We start from the raw sequence: 22,266 nt of genomic DNA, 5'->3' as shown, positions 1-22,266 counted from the left end.
TTCTAAAACCCTGCTCTCAGCCACATTGCTTCCAGGATCAGTCTTTCTAAAGTAAAAACTTCAATTATGATTCTCCAGCTCAAAATCCTTGACTTTTCTATTACCTTTTAAATAATGTCTACAATTCCTGTCAATTTGGTAGGGTAAAATTATCTTTGATTTTGGAGTCAAAAAAAGATTTGGATTCAAGTTCTGGCTACTATACTTAACCTTTTCTATAACTTTGAGCTTATTGCCAGATTTTTATTCACTTAGATATTTGACAGAGAGTGACAGGAAGAGAGAGAACAAAAGCAGCAAAGTGGGAGAGGGAGAAGCTGGCTTCTTGCAGAGCAGGAGCTCAATGCAGGGCTTGATCCCAGGACCCTGGGATCATGACCTGAGCTGGAGGCAGATGCTTAACTACTGAGCCACCCAGGCTCCTTTTTTTTCACTTATTTATTCAACATATATTTATTTGACACCTACAGTGTTCTAGCCTCTATATCAGATCGTTGGGAAAGAGTGATGAGTCAAACAAACATTGTCCTTCCTTTCCTGAACCTCACAACATAGTGGACTTGTCCCTATTTCTCATTATCATAGAAATTCTAAGTATAAGTCGTATCTCCCTTTCTTGATGCTTTTAGCTCTTGATTTGTGCTATGCAGGGTATTATAATGCTGTGTACTATAGTTATTTGCATATGTGCGTTGCCTGTCCACCACAGTGTAGGTTTACTGAAAGTGCCACACCCCATTTCCATAATGCAAATACAGAGCTGTGCACATACTAGTTGTTAGCGAATTCCGCTGTAATTTGTAGACCTAGGGTTAGTCTTTGGCATGGTTTAATGCCTAGTAAGTTTTTAAAGTTCCTTTTGTCTTGTCAGAATTATGCACTAAAAAAGGAGGGAAAAAAAGGTAATAGCTATTTGGTTCTATTCCTTCTGAGGCCTCTCCTTGTTAACCTACCACCCTGCCCCCCTACAACTTTTATAAGTAGAACTAAGTTATAACTCATGGACCTTAAGTTTTCAAAAGTGAAAAAACAAATGCATTCATGATAACTAGTTAGAAATATTGTCCATGTGCATACAATGGAATGTTAAAATAATGTGGGTTTTTTGTTTTGTTTTTTTTTTTACTAAATAGCTTTTGACTTGGTAATGAGCAATATGTTGTTTTTTCCTGAGAAATAATTCTAGGACCTTTAGTCTTGAACATTATTTTTATGTTATACATTTTCAGCTTATTGTTTTTATGTTTTCAGTGATCTTACACTAAGTTAAGCATTTGTCTATCCAAAACAATAGGTCAGCTATAGCCAAATTATAACCATACCTTTCCTCTGCACACAAAATCCTATAAACAGCATGTGATCATATTGCTTCTAGAATTTATGATTGTTTTCTTCCACAAGGAAGCTAAATTTAGCCTAGTAATTCTACATGCTCCCAAGGAAACAATGCCTGCTGTGATTCTAGAATAAATGAATCTGAACCACAGTTCTTTTACTTGACTAACTAAAAAAGTTTAAATATCAACCTAGTCATTACCACAGATATTAAACCACATTAAACAACAGCAAGGGGTTAAGAAAGAAATTTGCTGTTTCTGACTTCATTGCTAAATGAGTCTAACTTAGTTTCTGTATTGTCTTTAATACAGAACATTGTTTGCATCTCATAATGGTTCTCTAAAATTACTTGTTCATGGCTTGAGTCTAAAATTAAACTATGTAGAGTCATGTCCATCTGCACAATGCATCTTTATGTGAAATCGTTAGAGTTTTTTGTTTTCACTTGATGTAAAAATTCCAGTTAGGAAGATTTGTTTCTAATAGTTTAACTGGTATGGTTCTTTCAGTTTCTTCTTTGTTTCTAATGACAACTAAACTGCTCTCGCCTTGAACATGTTTTGGCAGATAAGCTTCTCACCATGAGGGCCCCTGCTGTGCTTGCACCTGGCATCCTTGTACTTCTGTTTACCTTGGTGCAGAGGAGCTGTGGGGAGTGCAAAGAGGCACTAGTGAAGTCTGAGATGAATGTGAACATGAAGTACCAGCTTCCCAACTTTACTGCAGAAACACCCATCCAGAATGTTGTTTTACACAAGCATCATATTTACGTCGGTGCAGTTAACTATATTTACGTTTTAAATGACAAAGACCTTCAGAAGGTTGCTGAGTACAAGACTGGGCCCGTGCTGGAACACCCAGATTGTTCCCCATGTCAGGACTGCAGCCACAAAGCCAATTTATCGGGCGCTGTTTGGAAAGATAACATCAACATGGCTCTACTTATTGACATTTACTATGATGACCAGCTCATTAGTTGTGGCAGTGTCCAGAGAGGGACCTGCCAGCGACATGTCCTTCCACGCAGCAATACTGCTGATATACAGTCGGAAGTCCATTGCATGTACTCCCCACAGGCAGATGAAGAGCCTGGCCAGTGCCCTGACTGTGTGGTGAGTGCCCTGGGAACCAAAGTCCTGATATCTGAAAAGACTCGGTTCATCAACTTCTTCGTGGGCAATACCATAAATTCCTCGTCCCATCCAGACCATTCATTGCATTCAATATCAGTGAGAAGGCTAAAGGAAACGCAAGATGGTTTCAAGTTTTTGACAGACCAATCTTATATTGATGTTCTACCTGAGTTCAGAGATTCCTACCCTATTAAATATGTCCATGCCTTTGAAAGCAATCATTTTATTTACTTTTTAACTGTCCAACGAGAAACTCTAGATGCCCAGACTTTTCACACAAGAGTAATCAGGTTCTGTTCTGTAGACTCTGGATTGCATTCCTACATGGAAATGCCTCTGGAGTGTATTCTCACAGAAAAAAGAAGAAAGAGATCCACAAGGGAGGAAGTCTTTAATATTCTCCAAGCTGCATATGTCGGTAAGCCTGGGGCCCACCTCGCTAAGCAAATAGGTGCCAACCTGAATGATGACATTCTCTATGGAGTGTTTGCACGAAGCCAGCCAGATTCAGCTGAACCAATGAATCGCTCTGCTGTCTGTGCATTCCCTATCAAATATGTCAATGAATTCTTCAACAAGATTGTCAACAAAAACAACGTGAGATGTCTTCAACATTTTTATGGACCCAACCATGAACACTGCTTTAATAGGGTAAGTCACATTTATTTCCCATTTATAAACTATAAAGTATAAGTCAGAATAAGTAGCAGTCTAGAAAAGAGTATCAAGGGCTTTTTGGTGCTTGGTAAATGATCTTTATCTGAAATATTTGTACATTCTTTCCAAGAAAATTTAGATTTTGAATCTTGATTTAAATATAAAATCATAGCTTGAGAAAAGATTAATGTGGTTCTAAAAGAAGAAATATTGGGGCACCTGGGTGGCTCAGTGGGTTAAAGCCTCTGCCTTCAACTCAGGTCATGATCCCAGGGTCCTACGATCCAGCCCCACATCGGGCTCTCTGCTCAGCAGGGAGCCTGCTTCCTCCTCTCTCTCTGCCTGCCTTTCTGTCTACTTGTGATCTCAGTCTGTCAAATAAATAAATAAAATTTAAAAAAAAAAGAAATATTTTACGGTTTGGCTTTACATGTTTGTCAACACTTTATTAACTTTATTTCTCATATAAGCTTTAATAGTTCTGGTCAGATTTACACAAAGCTTAACACAATAGCAGTTCCTGTAAAACACAATTATTGAGATCCCCATGTAGTCTTTACAGCATTTAAAATGAGAAGCTTAAGTTAATTTGTGGGTATGAAGGCTTTTTCTTTATGAAGCCCCATTCACTTACTGATATACAAGTGAATGGTTTATATTTTGGGCATTATATAAAGAAAATTAAAATAAAAACAAACAAAAGACTTCTAAAATGTTGGTAAATAAAATATTTTTAAATGAACTAATACACTTCTCTGAATAACTTAGAAAACTAGAGAGGAAGTTTATATTCCCAAATCCTTCCTTGTATTTTCTACATGAATAGACATGTGTCTACCACCTTCTAGTTAGGTACTTTTTACCTGGTTGGTATTTGATATTTATAAATACAAGCATTTTGATCAATACTTGTTTATACCTATATGAAAGTGTATTTTCACATGAAATGTTAGGGACATTCTTTGTTGCTTTGTTTTAGATACAGTAAAAGCTACCAGCTATACCCAGAGGATCGATTTATCCTACTAGCCATCAGATCACTTGGCGCTAGAGGAAGAGCACCAAATCAGGAATTCTCTGCAGCCTTGGGCTCCCTTGGTTTGGACCCACATTCAAACATGTGAACCTGGCTACACCACCTAACATAACAACCACTAGTGATCCTAACTGGATAAACAAATAATACAGCTTTTCTAAGATGGTTTGACTTTGGAAATCCACATCTCACTACTTTAGCAGTCTTTAGTCTCTGTAATAATAGTTATAATTGTAAGCAAAAGGACATTAAACATATCTTTGATAAAAAGAAAGTATATAATATGCTAAAGGGTACCAACAACATATGAATTCAGAAACATTTGGTTCACTCTTGCTAAAATATCTGTGATACTACCCCAAATGGAAACTCCAAATAATATTTGCTTAAGATTTTATTTATTTGTTTGTTTATTTTAATTTGAGAAAGAGCGCTCATGTGAGCAGGGGAGGGGCATAGGGAGAGAGAGAGAATCTCAAGCAGACTCCTGAGTGCAGAGCGGGTCACAAGTCTCAGTATCAGGATTCTGAGTTAATGACCTGAGCTTAAATCAAGAGTTGGATGCTTATCCTACTGAGCCACCCAGGCATATCCCAAATTACTTTTTATAAAGCTAAAAAAATACTTCTGAGAAAATGAATTCATGTTTTAGTGAACTAAAGACATAACTTCCCTCCTTACCCCTCTGAAGTCTAGGAATAAAAAATAATATACATGCATAAGTCCCAATTAAGACTTACTTCTTCCTGCATTTATGTCATATACGTTGCAAACTCTGTAAGAAGCTACAGGATTTCTCATGTGGCTGCCCCTTTTCTTCACTAGAAAATACAAAGAATGAGAAGAAATAAAAAGACTTTCAGAAACCTGGAATTATTGGAAAAAATGAATATTAATATCATTCCAGAAAAAAACACTTTTTGTATCCAATAAATTGCATCAGAAACACAAGTTTAAAAAGATTCTATTAGGAGTTCCTCCAGGGCCTCTAAGAAAGCTCATGACTTTGCTATCTAAATCTTGTTCTGTTAAAAATTAAAAAAGAGACTTTGCCGTATGAGGGTATATTGGTATCCTATTTCATTATTTTGTGCATTTCAACCCTCTGATGTAAAAGTATTTATCAATTCTAGAAATTGTCAAAATACATTTGAGCTTTTCTACCCCTTTCACTCTTTTAGTGTTCCAAAAGAAACAAAAAGGCAGGATTATCTGATGAAATTCAGGTCAGTTTTATCACCCAGGAAAAATGCCCAAAATGCACCAACTGCACCTGAAACCATTATCATTTCCATCACAAAAATTCCTGTGGAAAACAAGATGGAGCTTGCCAACATAACCTTCTTATAAGGGAAGCCAAGTTTTGCACTGGCCAAATTCCATAAAAACAAATACCTTCAAACCTCTTCTACTTATTTGCCTGTTTATCTTCTCTGGTTACTAACGATCAAAATTCTTCTGAGAATGAGACTACCCACATTCTCAGTTTTCATATACCAGTTCACAAAAAGACCTAGATTGTTTCCAATAATCAGCATACAATCAGCATACAATCATTCCTAGCTTCATCTTGAAATGAAAGCACCAAGAGAGCCATTACTCACACAAAACAGAATGATTTACAAAATCAAACCTGTTTGGAAAGACTATACAATAAGACGACTCCATTTTGTCTTGGCAGCTTTATTTGGGAAGATATCAGGTGACAATTTTGACAATTTCTTGGAACAGAGCTTTTGTTTTGGCATAAAGTTTGGTGAATAAACACATATATTGTAGTTTTGTTATTAACATTTCTAGTCCAGCAGATCTTTATGGAGAGGCTATTGTGTGCTCTGTAGAGAAGGAAAGCTGCAGCAATAATTTTCTGCTGAGGCTTCTGCCTGGTCCTCAGTGTGTAAGCAAAGCCATGGCAGGGGTTTTCTGGCCCTGTCCGAGCTTCTACCATGTACAGAGAGTTTCTGTCACAGGATCAGAGAGAGTGCCCAAAAAAGGGGGCGGGGTCTTTTAAATTCTAGGGGTCAAGCCAGTATTTAGGCCCGATTTACTTACTTCAAATCACATATTTGGTTGGGTTTCCCACTCTCACATTTTATGAAACCCTATGTAGATTCTTCATATACAGCTTCTCATATTGATGACATCTCTAAAACCCTCTTTTGAGTCATTTGATAGTTTCCAGACCATATCATCTTCATATCCAAGTTATGTGTGCTTCAGAACTCCTTGATTCTGCATATGATGTTGTTTCTGGAAACTTATCCTAAGCCTCAGGTACCCATTCATGTAATATTAGAGTTGATTGTATCAGTTCAATAAAAATAAATTCATGGTCTTCAAAATATAACCATTTTCTATGTTGCTTTTGAAAATAATTCTTAAGGGACATGTTTACAGTGATTTCTAACACTTAGGATTATAAGATTACATACCCACAAATAATCACTAAGTCTTTAGTCTTAAATATCTTTACCACCTTTTTATAGTCATTCATCATTTGACTTCTGTAAACATCCTAAACTGGTATTTGGTTGAAGTTGTTTTAGTCTAATGTGTATTCCCTAAACAGCACATTCAAAACAGCTATTCAAAATAAAATAGTTGAGAAACTATCCATAATAAGGAGACTTTTTTAAATTTCCAAATTGGGGGGAAAAAGAAAATCCATCACTTTCTCTTTGGGGATAGACAGTTTTAAAATTCATTTCATTTTAGGGATGCCTGGGTGGCTCAGTTGGTTAAGCCGCTGCCTTCGGCTCTGGTCATGAGCCCAGCGTCCTGGAATTGAGTCCCACATCAGGCTCCTTGCTCAGCAGGGAGCCTGCTTCTCCCTCTGCCTCTCTCTGCCACTCTGCCTGTGCTCACTCTCTCTGACAAATAAATAAATAAAATCTTAAAATAAATAAATAAAATAAAATTCATTTCATTTAAGCACATTGATGGGACTCACCAACAGTTTCATACATATAAAAGGATTTTACTAACATGACAGTTATTCTAGGGAAAAAATAGAATCAGTACACCTTTGCCCAGTTTCCCACAAATGAGATCAATATTGACTAAAAAAAAAAAAAATTGTAATCCCTAGGTCAGTAAAGGTCCTCTTCCCTAAATTATACTTAATAAGAGAAGTGGATTAATACATTTTGGAAAGATTTTCAAATCAGAGTTGAAATTTGGAAAAGGTTTGTTGAAATATCTCTGATCTAACCAGAAAATATAATTAATCACATTACACTTTTTCTTGCATTTTCCAATATCAAATTTTTCTCTATATGTAAGCATTGGAAAGAATTTTAAAAAATAAGAAAGAGTAGACTTGTAGTAAAAAATATTTTCACCAGCATCTTAATGACCAGTGATTGATCAGTTGAAGGGGTGAAACATGCAGTTTGGTGCCAGGTGCACCTAGATGCAAGTTCCAGCTTATTGCATACCAGCTGTGTGACTTCTGCTCCGTGACTTGACTGCTTAGAGTCTCAATCTCCTCATTCGTAACATGCATAGAACAAAACCTACTTCTTAGGGTTTTGTAAAACTTGGGGGCAATATATATAAAGTACCTGGCACCATAAGGTGACCATAAATTTAGCTCTTTGGGAGACTACACAGCCTAAAGGAACAAGATTGAAGTCAAAGAGATCTGGGTTCAGATGTATACTCCACCATTTTATAACCTTCTGGTCACAAGAGCATTGTTTAAACTCTCTGAACACATTTTCCCTCCATGCAGGGCCATTGGGAGAACAAGTGCAATAATGTTTACAAAAGACCCTAACTTAGTCCTTGGCACATAATAAATAGCAAACTATTATTGTAAGGAATACTTACGTGAAGAAAGACAAATTTAGATTATTGAATTTTCTGGAAGGGGCACATTCTTGTTCTATGGCTCATGAAGGTGTTACCTTCCTACCTATTAGGAGTGACCCACCTCCACTATACTTAATTTGTGTAAGTCCTTCTTAAAACTTAATAGTTTAAAAAAAAAAAAAAAAAAAAAAAAGAGGGGGAGAAAGAGAAAGAGGTGGGTGGTGGTGGTGGTTTGGGCTGGAGAGAAAGAGAACTGAAACAGAATTGTACCCTAGTCAAGCTGGAAGGTGTAAGGTATGCTCCTTTCCCCAACCTTCAATTCTAACTACCTATAGCACTGTGAGATACTGTGCTTCCATAACTTAAATTATACTGTGCATTCAGAATTTGCAGATAGTGCAGTTTCAGAAAAAGTCAGCCTCACAGGTTGTTTGTATCAAGCTTCTTTGTTTTTGAATATCATTTATACTCAAATTCAAAGAGTAGCCAACCACTTCCCAAAATAAAGGAAACTTAAAGTAGTAATTTTCCATCTCCGTTTCACGGAGTGCCAAAGTTAAAGGGTCACCGCTCAGAGCCATCAGAGGAAGAAAGCAAAGTGACTAGAACAATTTTGAATGAAAGCAAAATCAAAACAAGATGCAAACAAGGAATAATAGGAATAGGCAGAAAAATAAACATACCGTGATGTTCCTTTATTTCTATTATAAAGATGATAGATGAGTAAAATTGGGTTACATTTAAGTTGTAATGGAAGAAAATAATTGCAGCCTTCCATCAGGAAACCACAAGGACCATTATTGATCTGTCATCCTCAGGGCATGTCTCATAATATTTAATAATATAAACAAAGATTTATAACTCTTTATAGGCCATATATCTGTAATCTCCCACACACCGCACCATTTGAACAGGGAATGTGGAGTCAGTGTTACAAATAACATCCATGTAATTATACTGGTTTGGCATGTCTTATTTAAACAATCTAGCACTCTCAAGAGAGTATTTTTGTATTAGGGATGAAAAATGTGAAGTCAAACTTCAGGGGTTTTTTACTTCCTCTACTGGGAAACAAGAGAATTTTATCCTACAGGAAAAATGTTATTGAGGATTCTTCATTCTAAACACTAGATACCTTGGCCTTATGCCAAATGCAAGAGCTACCAAAGCAAAATTTTGAAAGAAAGAAAATCCTCGAGGTATAAGGATTCAATATACTTAAAAAAAAAAAAAAAAACCTAAGTAGAAATTTGTTAATTTGACACTTGATTCCTCTCCTCCTGTAAATTCTTCTTCATTCTCACCCAGGCTCAGGGAGTCACTGATCCCTAACTTACTTATTAGAATTACATGCTACTGTCCCATGAAAAGTAGCATACTGCATTATTTTATTAAAAAGAATTTTGAATGATTTTCTTTCCAGAATTTTGTAATGCTCTCTGAGATTGTTGGGCACACCCAGAGAGTATTGAAAATGTGCTACAGAGTGAGCCCCTAATGTATGTCTTCTAGGGTTTCTCTTCCTCCTGCTAATCCTTCTTTAAATGATTTGGTAGCTTATTCACAGGTTCACCCCAGGAAAGAATAAATAGTAAAGGCCTGACATTTTTATAAGCTAACAGCAAAGAAATACTGTTATTGCTTAAACTGTCACCAAAAATATAGGTAGGCTTTACCTGTGGATTACATTTTTTCATGATGTGATGAATGCATTCTAAATTAATTATTCATTCTTCTTACTGTCTTTTGAAGTAGGTGGTATAATGTTATTTTACATAAGTAGTTTGTTTCTACATGGAGATTCACTTGGTAAAATGAATGTAGCAAACAATAAAGAGTTCATGCAAAAAAATGTTTAAAGTTGGCTTTTGAAAAGCTGGTGTTAACAGTACTTGGAAGACAACTCTAATACATGATATTTTCATTGTCATAGTACTACATGGTTAGAAACAAATAAAAGCATGTGCGATCCTGCATTTTGATAAGACTGTTAACCTTCTTAAGTAATAATGGATTTTTTTACTCAGAATAATATATCAAATTTTGGATGTTACACTCTTACTTCTGTTTTATCAGTGGTCATCCCACCCCGCCTTCTTATCTCCTCTAATAAGAAAAAGGAGGATCTGTTAAAATTTGGATAGAATACCCACGAGGAATTTTTGCTGTTGCTTATTCATGGATTGGCACAGATACTGAGTCAGTGGGCACATGGAGTCCAGAATGACTCAAGGCCCAGATATGTGCTATATGTCACATCTCCAGCCGCCAAGGGAGGGCTATAAAAGGGCTCATTTATCAGGGGAATGAAACCAAGGGCTCAGCTACTCTTGAAGTTATTAAAACTGCCTTGGTGTTTTGTTGTTGTTTTGTTTTGTTTTGTCTTGTTTTGTTTTTAATAATGGTGAATGTGGTAAGTGATTCTAAGATCCTGAATACATTCCAGTCTGCTAATTATGTATGTTTTCTAACTAAAAAGTTCCTGGCTAGTTCATTTGCATATGAATTACTCTCTCAGCAGGGTTGACTTCCTATCTTAAAAGCCTTGGGGAAAAGGTTTACTGCACTTCACCCAGACCTAGTCTAACATAGAGCAGATGAAGTGCATCTACCCTCTGTATTTCAAAAATATTCTCTAGTTTTTTAACAAGAGGACAGAAAAATGTCTTATAGATGCAGAATGATATAAAATAAAGGCTCTTTTCACCTTCTTGATACTCACAAAAAGGCAAAATGCCTTATGAATAGTAACTATAAAACAAAAAATAAAAACTGCAAATTCAGACTGAAGTCTGACCTCAGTTGTCTTATATGGGTAAATCATCAAAATGTTCATCAATCAGAGGACATTAAAATGGTAGGTGATATTTCAAATCATGCTCTAGGTAAAAGGGGTGAATTAAGGTCAGTTTTGATTTGGAAAGCAATCTTTTCTGAAGCTGATTTTGTGAAAATTAAGTTTGCTTAGTTGTCTTCTCAAAATATATGGATTATTCATGATTAGCTAGAATTTATGTCCATGTACCTAAAAAGTGTAAATTTGTATGATATTAAATTTCCTAATTGTGTTTTAAATTCAAAATCTGATTAACGCTTGCATCTAGCAGCCACTCTTACTAACTGAACTTAGGTGAGGTGGTGCTCAAACGGGACATATGCAAAGATTAAATTGGTCTGTGAGCTGAGTGAATCAATAGTATTTAGTGCTAATGCACTAAGCAGATACAAGCACTAATGCAGTGGTAGTCAATAGCAAAAACTAATATCTCTGAAAATTATCTTGACAGTAAAATGTGCAATATTTTCCATTTATTTTAAGCTAATTACATGACACGCTTGTTCTTTCATCTTATTAGTTTAAGCCAAGTTCTGGAAGCCTAGTCATAAATGACCAAAAACTTGTGATCATTGTTTTCAGCAAAAGACAGAGGAATGGAGTTGTTCATACAACCAAGATTCAAGAAGAAATTGAATAGAATAGATTTCTTGGTTAAGAGTCCCTAACCTTTCAGGTATTACAGTGGTGAATGATCTAGGCATGGTTCTTGTCTTTATGAAGTGAACACACAGGGGAAGAAATGATAATAAAAACTCAGACACACCAGTAAATACATTATGATAGTTCACGAAATACAGTGTGGGGGAAAGGGAGGCCTGTGAATGCAAATAAGGAGGAATATGTTAATTTGATAGCGTAGTCACAGAAGGCCTCCCTGAGGAGGTGACAGTTAACTTGTCCAGAGGCTAAAAGTTAACTTCTATATAAAGCCCAAACTTTTAGAAAAAGCTGTCTGTCCTTAGTACATAGGCAACTACATAGCCATTATTTAATAAACTAATAGTTATTACCTATTTAATAAACTTTAGGACTTAACTATGTGGTGCTGCATTTAGCCAGCTTTTTAAAGTGAATTCTGGACATGAGTGCATATTATTTTACACTTAGAAAAACGTATCACAAGAGCTAGAACTATCACAGAGATTTTAACTTTTTTAACAGTTTGGTTTTTTTTTAAGTTGTTAATATATTCAAAGTTTGTCTTTTCTTTTATTTCTAAGTGAATTAAGTTCCTTTTTATTAAGTAATTCTTAGTATGAGGAAGATAATGTGTAGATTTCTAGAAGCTAAGGGCATAATGTAGGAGCACTTACTGCCTCTCCCAGCCTATCACTTAAATCAGCTTTGAAACATAGAGATGTCTTTTATCTGTCCAGGTTGTTTCTTTCTTATGCCCCTCATCTTTCTCCTGTGGCCAACACTGGTGAACCTATGCATCAGAAGGACCTGCATTTCCCAGGGATGGAAGGGATTGTCCTATAACCAGTATGTCCTATGACAAAGTGAATCATAATTCCAAAAAAAACCACAAAATAAGCTCCTTTGAAGCTATTAAAATTATAAAAGTTGATGGAATTCAAGGGACCGTGATGCTAATGCTGAAGTGGGCCCAAATCATATTCTCTTTCTGCATCTATATCCTGTCCTCTGTACAGCTCTCTTCATTTTAGACTATTTCCTTCTCATGTGAATCATGTGGCCTAGAGGGCAAAGTGAGAGGCAAGAGCTCCCGGGACTCACGAGGATGTCATGAGTGTCTACTGAAGGAAGGTACAGGGGCATGCCCTCTAGTTAGTGCTGCCTTATGTTGTTCTAATGCATCCCTAACTGCAGATATTTTGCCTTTCTCTTTCATTTTAATCATGTTAATTTATATATACTTAATCATGCAAACATCTAAGTAAGTTTAAGGTCTTAGAGGGCAGGCAGTTTGTCCTGCTTCTTTGTACTTAAGTGTATGCCTTGCAGACCACAGACAACAGTGTTGATTTTATTTGAAAAAAAAAAAAAATGTTGTCTTTCAAAAGAAACCTATATATTTACATAGTAAATAGAGACCATCTAAATTGCTGAGGGTTTGGATAAAGGCCCTTGATAAAATCTACAAATGTTTTTTATGACTGGGTTGTAAAAGGCACTGTTTTTGCCATCCCCACAATCCATGAAGATTTGAAATGCAAGTGCAAAAAATACATGTGAGGAATTGAAAGAAATACCTTTTCCTTGCTCACTTTGTTCACTTTTGTTTGGTCAAAAGAGAAGTGGAGTCTACCACGGGAAAAGATGAGGGAATAGGAGGCATTTAATCCTCAGGGCTCATTCCTATGCCTGCAAGTCAGGGAGGTCATTGGTCTGCCCCTTCCTGAAGGCTATAATTATAGCAAAGGACTATTTATTTTCCAGTAAAGTAACCAAAATCTTAAATATAAGAGATTGTTTATGAGAGTACAGTGTGTGTCTGAGGTTGGCGGGGGGTGGCAAAGTTATACAAAACCTTAGGAAAGAAAATAGGGAGGTAAGATTATTTTTTTTTTCATATATCCACAATATGAGAAGGTCCAAGACTGTGGAAATGTTCTGAAGTACAGTAATAAAGGCAAATATGAGGTCAACTTAGGTGATCCCAATACTTAAGGAACTGAATTAGGTGAATAAAGAAGAGGAAATTTATATAGAATATATCTGATGATTCATTATAATATATCTGATAATTCATTAATGTAAGCTTATTTGTGGCTCCAACATCATGGCAAACAAGATCCAGCAAATGTATTAGTAAGGGTAATTGAGAAATACTTCTAATTTGAAAATACCAAGTGCGTTGGGTTTTTCTAGACCTGATACGGAAAAAAAATGGGCAGTGTTTCCTTACGCTCAACTAAACATTCTGATTTCTGAAGGTTCATAACAAAGGGTATTGATTCCAAGTAGAACTGGGCAGACAAAACACAAGATCCATTCTGTTACTGGTCCAATATTAAGAATAGTAAACAGAAAAAAAAAAAGAAAGAGAGAGAGAGACTAGTAGTCAGTATTTGCAAAATAATGAGTAATATGTAAGCAGTAGTTTAAAATAGTATTAACCTTGTAGGGTCAGGTTTTGGACATGTACAAAGAAAGACCAGAATATGTACCTGATTGAAAATATATATATTGTGATAAATTGTGACGGTAATTATGGTATTTTCTAGCTAGATACTTTTTTTTAGAAGTCAAATGCTAAGAAAAACATAAGCACTAATTTCAGATTTTTAAGCAAACAGTACTTTTTGTGATCCTGGGTATATGGTATGGTGACACTATTGAAAATCTGAAGTTCATCATTTGTGGCACAACTACAGATCACAGAAAAACAAACACCAGGACTTTATCACACCTAATAAGAAAGCTCTTTATTTAAAAAAGTAAATTGTATTTTTCAGGATCCAGGGTAGTTGTGGTATAAACTATATGATACCGAGTATATTATGACCCTAATAATAACAATCCAATTGAATGCAGACAAACTCTTAAAAAAAAAGAGAGATTATGAAATATTTGAAAAGTAAACATCTAAATTTTCATAAGTAAATATTAATTTAGTATTTGTGTGAACTTTAGATATTAAAGTTTTCCTCCATTCTCTGGGCCCTTAGAACTAGCTGTTATAATTCCCACTGCCTTACTTAATACTCTATATGCTGGGGATTCAGAAACCGGCTAAGAAATAGTCAAATTTTCTATTTTCACTGTAGAAATATAATAAAATCTCTGTTCCAGTGAATGGGTGGGCAATTATTTTAATAATGATATTATCACTGCTTCATTTTCTCTGTCTTGCTACTAGCAAGGTTCTTATTTTATACTCTGAACTCTGGCTAAATTACAAGTTAAACTGAACTATTGTTTGTTTAATGTTCTATTTCCTTCTAACCTTATTTTTGTCTATCAACCTCAGCCCCATTCCCCAGTGGGTCAGGAAACCCTCAACTGGGATTAAGTAATAGTTTACACAACCTCTCTCATTCATTAACCCAAGTTGACATTCTCATTCTGTGTACCAGCCTTATTTAAGACTTTCTAAGCACCTTCTCCAGCTGCTGGTTTGGGAGCAAATAACAACACCTATTTAATCAAGGAACTTAATATTTCCAAAGAATCTTTCAGCCTATTTCACCCTTCTCCATTAGCACAATTTAATTCAGCTTGCTTCTTCTAATTCCTTCTTCAGAGTAAAACCTAGACTCATTTATAGTAAATATGAAGCTTAAAAAGCTTTACTTCTTCTCCCCTTCTGCAGATACACAAAAGAGAAACAGAAAATTGTATGTTATCATTCCAGATAGATTTTCTTTTATTAGTATGTTGAAAATGATGCCAGTAAGATAAAAGTAGATCTCCCTGGCTCCGTCCTCCTCCCCAACCAATCTATTTGTCTCCAGACTGCTGCTGGAGTAAGTAATCTTTCTTGAAAGCAAACCCATTTATGTTACTGTGTTCCTTAAAATAATTTGAGTGCTCCCCAATGGTTTCAGAGTAAAATCCATACTCTTTAGTATGTATTCAAGAAGTTTCCTACCCTGGCCTTGGCTATTTCCTGGTCTTCAAGCCTACTAGTGCGCTGGCAAATGTCTAACTCTCGGGGAAGGGGAGTAGAAGCCCCTGATCTGTAGTGCTTGCCATTTCTGTGGTGTAAACAACCCCACAAGCCATTTCAAGCTATCAAGGTAGTCACTGAACAAGAATTAGAAAGAAACAGTCACAACTGGCTCTGTAAGCTAATACGAGATAGCTCAGGCACACCAGTGGCACCCTCTCCTCAGCCTATCATTCTAAACTCCCTTTGCAAATTTCATTTATATAATATGGTCCCATGTTATGCATTAGATCCTCAGACTTTTTTTAACTGAAAATTTGTACCCTTTTACCAATGTCTCCCTATTTTTGCTGCTCTCTCCACTCCCACCCCCTGCGATTCCAGCCCCTGGCAACCAGTTTTCTACTGTCTCTTTCTATGAGCACAACATTTTCTTTTAGATTCCACATAAAAATGATAACATACAATATTTTTCTTTCTCTGTCTGGCTTATTTCACTTAACATAATGCCCTCTGGATTCATTTATATTGTGGCAAATCACAGGATACCTTTTTTTTTTTTTTTTTTTTTTAGTCTAAATAGACATATACACCTCATCTTCATTCATCCACTGATAGATACTTAGGTTGTTTCTATGTCTTGGCTATCGTGAATAGTGCAGCAATTGACATGGAAGTACAGATATCTCTAGAGATAATGGTTTGTTTCTCTTTTTCTTCCCCTTTGGATAAATACCCAGAAGTGGGATTGCTGGATCATATGGTAGTTCTATTTTTAATTTCTTGAGGAAACTCCATGCTGTTTACTGGCTGTACTAGTTTGCATTCCCACTCACACTGTGCAAGGATTCCCTTAATATCCCCACCAGCATTTGTTCTCTCATGTCTTTTTGATAATACCCATTCTAACAGGTATAAGGTGAGATCTCATAGTGGTTTTGATTTGCAGTTCCCTAATTAGTGTTGTTAAGCACCTTTTCATGTTCATACTTTCTTTAGAAAAATTTCTATTCAGTTTCTTTGCCTGTTTTTTTTTTTCCTTTTTTTGCTGCTACTGAGTTACATGATTTCCTTATATATTTTGGATATTAAGTGCAATGTGTGCATTTATCAGTTATGTGTCAATCTATCATTCTTTTAGTTCCCAGTATTTCTCATAACTCTGCCTTAACACATGATACTTAGTCTGCCTCAAATTTCCTTAAACATTCATTTTGTCAGGTTAGCACTTTTCTCCCCATTCTTTACAATTCTACTCAGGCATTTCTGGCCCCGGGAAATCTCTAGTTTTCCCTTAGCCCTCCATTCTGGATAAGCTGCCTTTCCTGAGTACTCCAGTAGCACCCTTTGCTTATTCCTACCATCATTCTTACCACATTCTGTGGTAATATCTTCACTGGTTTCCTCATTAGCCACTTGAGAATATGGGCTATGACTTTTTGAGCTTAGTACCTAACAAAGTTATCCTTATCTGGATAAAATACCTGTTTATCAAATGGGCACATAGTTATGACAAAGCCTCATATTTCAAATAAAATAATAAAATGCTGATTAATAAAAGTAATTTTAGATAAATCATTTTTCATTCTCTCCCCCAAGTCTCTAAAAACTAACTTATACAATTGGAGAGTTTCCAAAAGTTAAATTAGCATTGAAGAAATTCTAGAATGTTTCAGTCCCTTCCTTACACAAATACACACACACACACACACACACACACACACACACTCCATCATCCACTAGTTTGGAATGAAGATGGATCAAAAAACAAAGAAGGAGAAAAATGAGAGGAGAAGAAAAGTTGAAGATAGGTAGGATGAAAAGACAGGAATTCCAGAGCTTTATGCTTAATCCAAATTGGGAAAACATAATTCAGGCAATTAAAGGGAGAAAGGTAGAATAACTTCTCTGCTCCTTAAGGCTTCCTTGAGCCTTTCAACAGAGCTTCCCCTTTGAGTGTGTGTTACTGTCTGTATAAAGCACTTTAGGACACACCTTCTGGTGGACATTCCTCAGGCACTCCTACCAGTAGAGGTGCCCTCCATGAAGTTTGCTTTTTGAATCCATTGATTTTTTTTCTCACTACAAACCACCACTCTGTAATTTCAGGTTGAAAATAATGCATGGGTTAAGGAAAAGAAGTCAAGAGTGAAGGTATTTTTCATAACAACCCTTATTATGCCACAGGATTAGACTCCACAGTGGCATCACTTCACGAGTCCCAAATACATTCTTAGTACAGAGAATGAGCTTTGCCTTGATGTAGATGCAGTAAGAATAGAAGAGAGTTTGGTTAGGGCCTTGGGGACTTTGGTCAGTGAGTAGGGTTGCCCACAGATTGAGCTTTCTGGTACACAGATCTGGTCAGTAACAAGGGAAAAAGATGAGTAAAGAGTCTCACAGCACAATGGTAAAGAGGAAAGAAGGGACAAGAAGTGATGACAGTCATGGCAGGGTAGGATATAGTCATAGGTTTAAACAATATAATGGGGCCCAATTGAAGAACTCTGGTTTCATCTATCTTTCACCTCTCGTGGCTCTCCACTAAGACATTCATCAGCCTGGTTTCTATTGAGTGTGACTGCTCAGCATATAAACAGGCTCAGGCTCTTATACTCTAAAGAAAGAACTGCTTCTGTTGTATTGCTTAGTGCAGGGTAACTGGTGCTCTGTCCTTTGAGTACCACTTAAAATTCAGTGAGTGAGTACATTAAAATTTGTTTTCTATTAACTAAATTGAAGAAAGCAGAAAAATTATATACACTAAGCATTAAATGTGCTTCACTTGGAGCAACTTTCTTTATGAATCACCCTGTCACTCTGGCTCTGATTGAGGTGAGGTATGAAGCCTGCTAAGGCCAAACCACATGGACTTGGTCTGTTTCAGATCTGATTCACCTTAGGAAATGATGATAAAGAAGCAAACATTTTAACCCTTAGAATTCCAGAACCCCTATCATTGTAGAATTCTGTCTTTTGAATCCCAGAGATACCTCAAGAAGAAGATAGATGTATTTTTATTTCATTTATATGTAAATGCATTTGTACACATGTATAGAAATCCATACACACGTATACATAAAATACATCCTGCTCCAAGTATTTCTCTCTTCCCTCTTCACTAATCCAATTTCTGTCAAGACCTGCATCAACTTTGGCCTCCGCCATGAGCCTTCTGTAGCTATTGAAGCCCACACTAATTTTTTTTCCTGATCTTAAAGCATTTACCACCTGTACCAGTGTTTTTGGAACGTATCTATCAGCGATGTTCTTTGTACTTTGCATTTTTACTATTCTGTGTGTCTGCCTATGGCACTGGATTCTTTTTTTTTTTTTTTTTAAACCTCAAAAAAGTTATATTAGATAGGTGTATATTTTCCTATTTCACAAGTGAAGAAGTGAGGCTTGGAGGTCCCAAGTATTCTCTCTAAGTTTGCACAGCTGATAAGGGCAGGACCACTCCACAGCCCATGCTCTTTTCTAGACTGGGATAGTCACCTCTGGATGCAACTAAGAAGGTGTTTGGGGAACCTTACACTAAAAAGTTATAGAAGTGGAATTGAACAAGGAGATTCTGGAATCAAGGAAATTAGATCGTAGGAGGCCAAGTATGAGATTTTCTTTAAATCAATAGAAATATTTATAAGAATTGATAGGTGGATATACACAATAAAAGAAAAGGAGAAGTCAAAGATGTCTGAAACCTAAAGGGAGAGGGTGGCTATTGATGCCATAAAGAAATAGGAATCTAGAAGAGTGAATTAGTTTGGAAAGAAAAGCGATGAGTTTGAATGACATCAAGGGCACATTCAAACTTGACCTAAAGGCAGTTGCAGAGACAGGGCTAGTCCTCAGAAGAGAGAATGCTGCTGGGCCTATGAAGTTAGGTCATCCCCACGAGGCAGCATCTATCACCTCATGAATCACTAGTGTGGAGCCAGCAGCCAGTTGGCCAGATGCCTTGTTGTATTACGTTCGGGGCCGTCTGAATTGATCGGGGCCAGAGATGAGACCCTTTCTCCCTTCCTGGAGACACATCAGCTCTTCTTTAACTGCTCCCCAGCTTTGCTCCCCTGCTTGAGGTCTCTGATTATAAAGAACTCCGTGGCTGTTGAAGTCGTGAGGCAGGATTACTTCATCGAGGGGAGCCCGTGGCAGCGAAAGTATTGAGAAAGCATCTTTCTTTTCAGCGGCCCGCTGAGCACAACATCAAGCAGTTGTCTTTGTAGCACAAAACAACATAGTCACATTCTTAGCATTTGACCACACCGGCCTAACAGTCTGGCCTTGCATTAAGGACCCCAAAGAGAAGGGCCTGCTCTTTCAGAGAGCTGACTCTTCTGCATTTTACAGAGAATCGGGCTTCAATGTTGACATCTTAGACATTTGAGTACAGACTGATAGAAGTTAAATATATCTGAAAGAAACATAACCAGACACTGATGTTCAAAGCTCTTGCCCCTGCCTGCTGTGAGTTCAACAGCACCTCTCCCCATCTCACTAAATAAACAGAAGAGAGCACATGAATGAAATTTAGGGGAGTAAGTTATGTGGAATTCCTGAGATTAAAGCAGTTTTTAGCCAGCTATATAAAAAGTTCTAGGCAAAGAGGAACTATCTATTTTGAAATATACATCCCCTCAGAAAACCATCACTTGTCAATAGAATTTGGAGAAAGGGTGATTATGATAAAGTTTATATTAAAATGCTTCTGTTAATTTAGTCATGGGCAAGAAGGAAAAAAGGCTGGTGTGAGTGAACTGGCAAAGATTTTACAAAATGATACATTTTTAAAAATCTATCTGCAAGACTGATTTAAATTATCTATAGATGAGCTAAATCTGTCCTATAGATCAATTAAAGGAATCACTATTTTAAATATATCACATTCTTAATTATACTGAATTAAATGTAATTGCATATTCACTGCATGCATCATAATGTTAATTAGGGAAAACAGTTTGAATCAAATACATTGAGGTATCAGCACTTCAATTTTTTTTTATAAAAAAATGTATGTGTCTGAGGTAAAAAAAAAAATTCCTGCCAAGTACTCATGGAAAAGTAAAGAAAGACTAAATCATTGTTTCAAGGCTTACAAATTTTAGATAATTCCTATTATTTAGCTCTATGACAGTATATAAGCCCTTGAGTTAAGAAAAGAGGTTTTTTAAAAAGTGTTTACCATTGGTTTTCAGAGTGGACTTCATATAATTACTATTATTATCATTTCTTTTTTAAGAGACAGGAGAGAGAACACGCACATGCAAGATGGGGGAGGAGCAGAGGGAGAGAGAATCTTAAGCAGACTTTTGGCTCAGTGCAGAGCTCCAGGCAGGGCTTGATCTCACCTCCTGGAGATCACAGCCTGCACAGAAATCAAGAGTCTGATGCTTAACCAGTTGAGCCACCCTGGGGCCCCCACAGAATTATTTTAGAGAAGGATAAACCTTCAACAATTAAATGCTTTCCAGAATTTCTTAAGGAATAGCCATGTAGAATCTGTTGAGGCTTTTTTTGGAGTAGCCTACGGTGTTGGGGGACATTGATTGTTTACTGATGGCATCTTAAATATCCTGAGCATTCATTCATTCCAGCAGCAGGCTAAAGGCAGTTAGGTAATTTCAAGCCCAGGGGAAGCATTGGAAAGCCATCCCATAGACCCCTTGCATCGCAGAACCGAAAGAGAACTTTGAGATCAATTCACTCAACCCCTTCCTTTATAGTCACACCTGAGGGAGGGGGTCGGATTGAAGACCCTTGTGCTGTGCAACCTAAGTTTGGTCCTTGCTCTGTGCAGCTGTTGATCATGTAACCACACAGTGCCTCAGTTTCCTCCTAGCATTCTTACGAGGATTCAGGGAATTAATATTTGTAAAGTACTTAGAAGAGTGTCTGATACATTATAAATACTCTGGACAAATGTTTGTTATATAAGTAAAATAAAACTCAGACCCAAAGAGATGACTCAATTTGCCTAAGGTCATGTGGTCATCAAGTCCCAGATGAGTAGAACCAGCCCTGTGCTGTAGGCACTGTGCTGTATGCATGCTTGTTCTCTTCCACCAAGGCCTTGGGCCATCCCTGGAATGTGGGTTTGTCTCAGAAATACTGTAGGAACCTTTAAGTAGGAGTATAATGCAGTATAAGGAACATAGGATTTGAAATCAACAACCAGGATTCAAGGGGCCCCTGGGTGGCTCAGTGGGTTAAGCCTCTGCCTTTGACTCAGGTCATGATCTCAGGGTCCTGGGATCAAGCCCCACATCTGGCTCTCAGCTCAGCAGGGAACCTGCTTCCTCCTCTATCTCTCTGCCTGCCTCTCTGCCTACTTATGATCCTTCTCTTTCTGTCAAATAAATAAATAAAATCTTGTAAAAAAAAAAATAAAACAAGTAGGATTCAAGCTCTGATATTTACTGACAACTCTTTGAACTTTAAGTTTCTTCATCTGTAGAAATATGATGACCATAACAAATCCAATTCACAGACTTATTTAAAGGATCAGATGGAATAATGTAGTTAAAAAACTGTAACCCACTATGTAGATGATATTTAACATTATTACTGCGAGCTCCTGTGAATTGAGAAAAGCCATGAGAATGTCTCAGACCTGCTTAGGATGTCAAGAAATTGAGCTGGGGAGAGTTCTTAACAGGCTCTTTCCACTTTTTCACTTCCTTTTTATTCACTGTTTTCTGTTAAATTTTATTTTTGTTATATATACAAAAGAATCATGTACTCTGTGCGTGTGTATGTGTGTGTGCATGTATGTGTGAGCAATAAAATAAAATGCTGAGTTCTCCATCATCAGGCTGAAAAAAGAGAATATTACCAAAGCCTTTAAGTCCCCTGTATGTCCCACCTCAATCAT

At 36.7% G+C, this 22,266-nt stretch overlaps 1 protein-coding gene across 2 annotated transcripts in view; it reads left to right on the top strand.

The window, feature by feature from the left end:
- MET (MET proto-oncogene, receptor tyrosine kinase) overlaps positions 1-22,266 on the top strand; it is a 115,028-nt gene that overhangs the window by 27,320 nt on the left and 65,442 nt on the right. For both annotated transcript variants that reach the window (XM_032304334.1, XM_032304333.1), the window contains exon 2: positions 1,906-3,122. In XM_032304334.1, coding sequence (XP_032160225.1) covers positions 1,920-3,122 — 1,203 coding nt within the window. In that variant the 5' untranslated portion in view covers positions 1,906-1,919. The remainder of the gene's footprint in view (positions 1-1,905; positions 3,123-22,266) is intronic.

This window comes from Mustela erminea, chromosome 11 (assembly GCF_009829155.1).
Source record: "Mustela erminea isolate mMusErm1 chromosome 11, mMusErm1.Pri, whole genome shotgun sequence".
NCBI lineage: Eukaryota > Metazoa > Chordata > Mammalia > Carnivora > Mustelidae > Mustela > Mustela erminea.
This window is presented reverse-complemented; position numbering and strand designations above follow the sequence as displayed.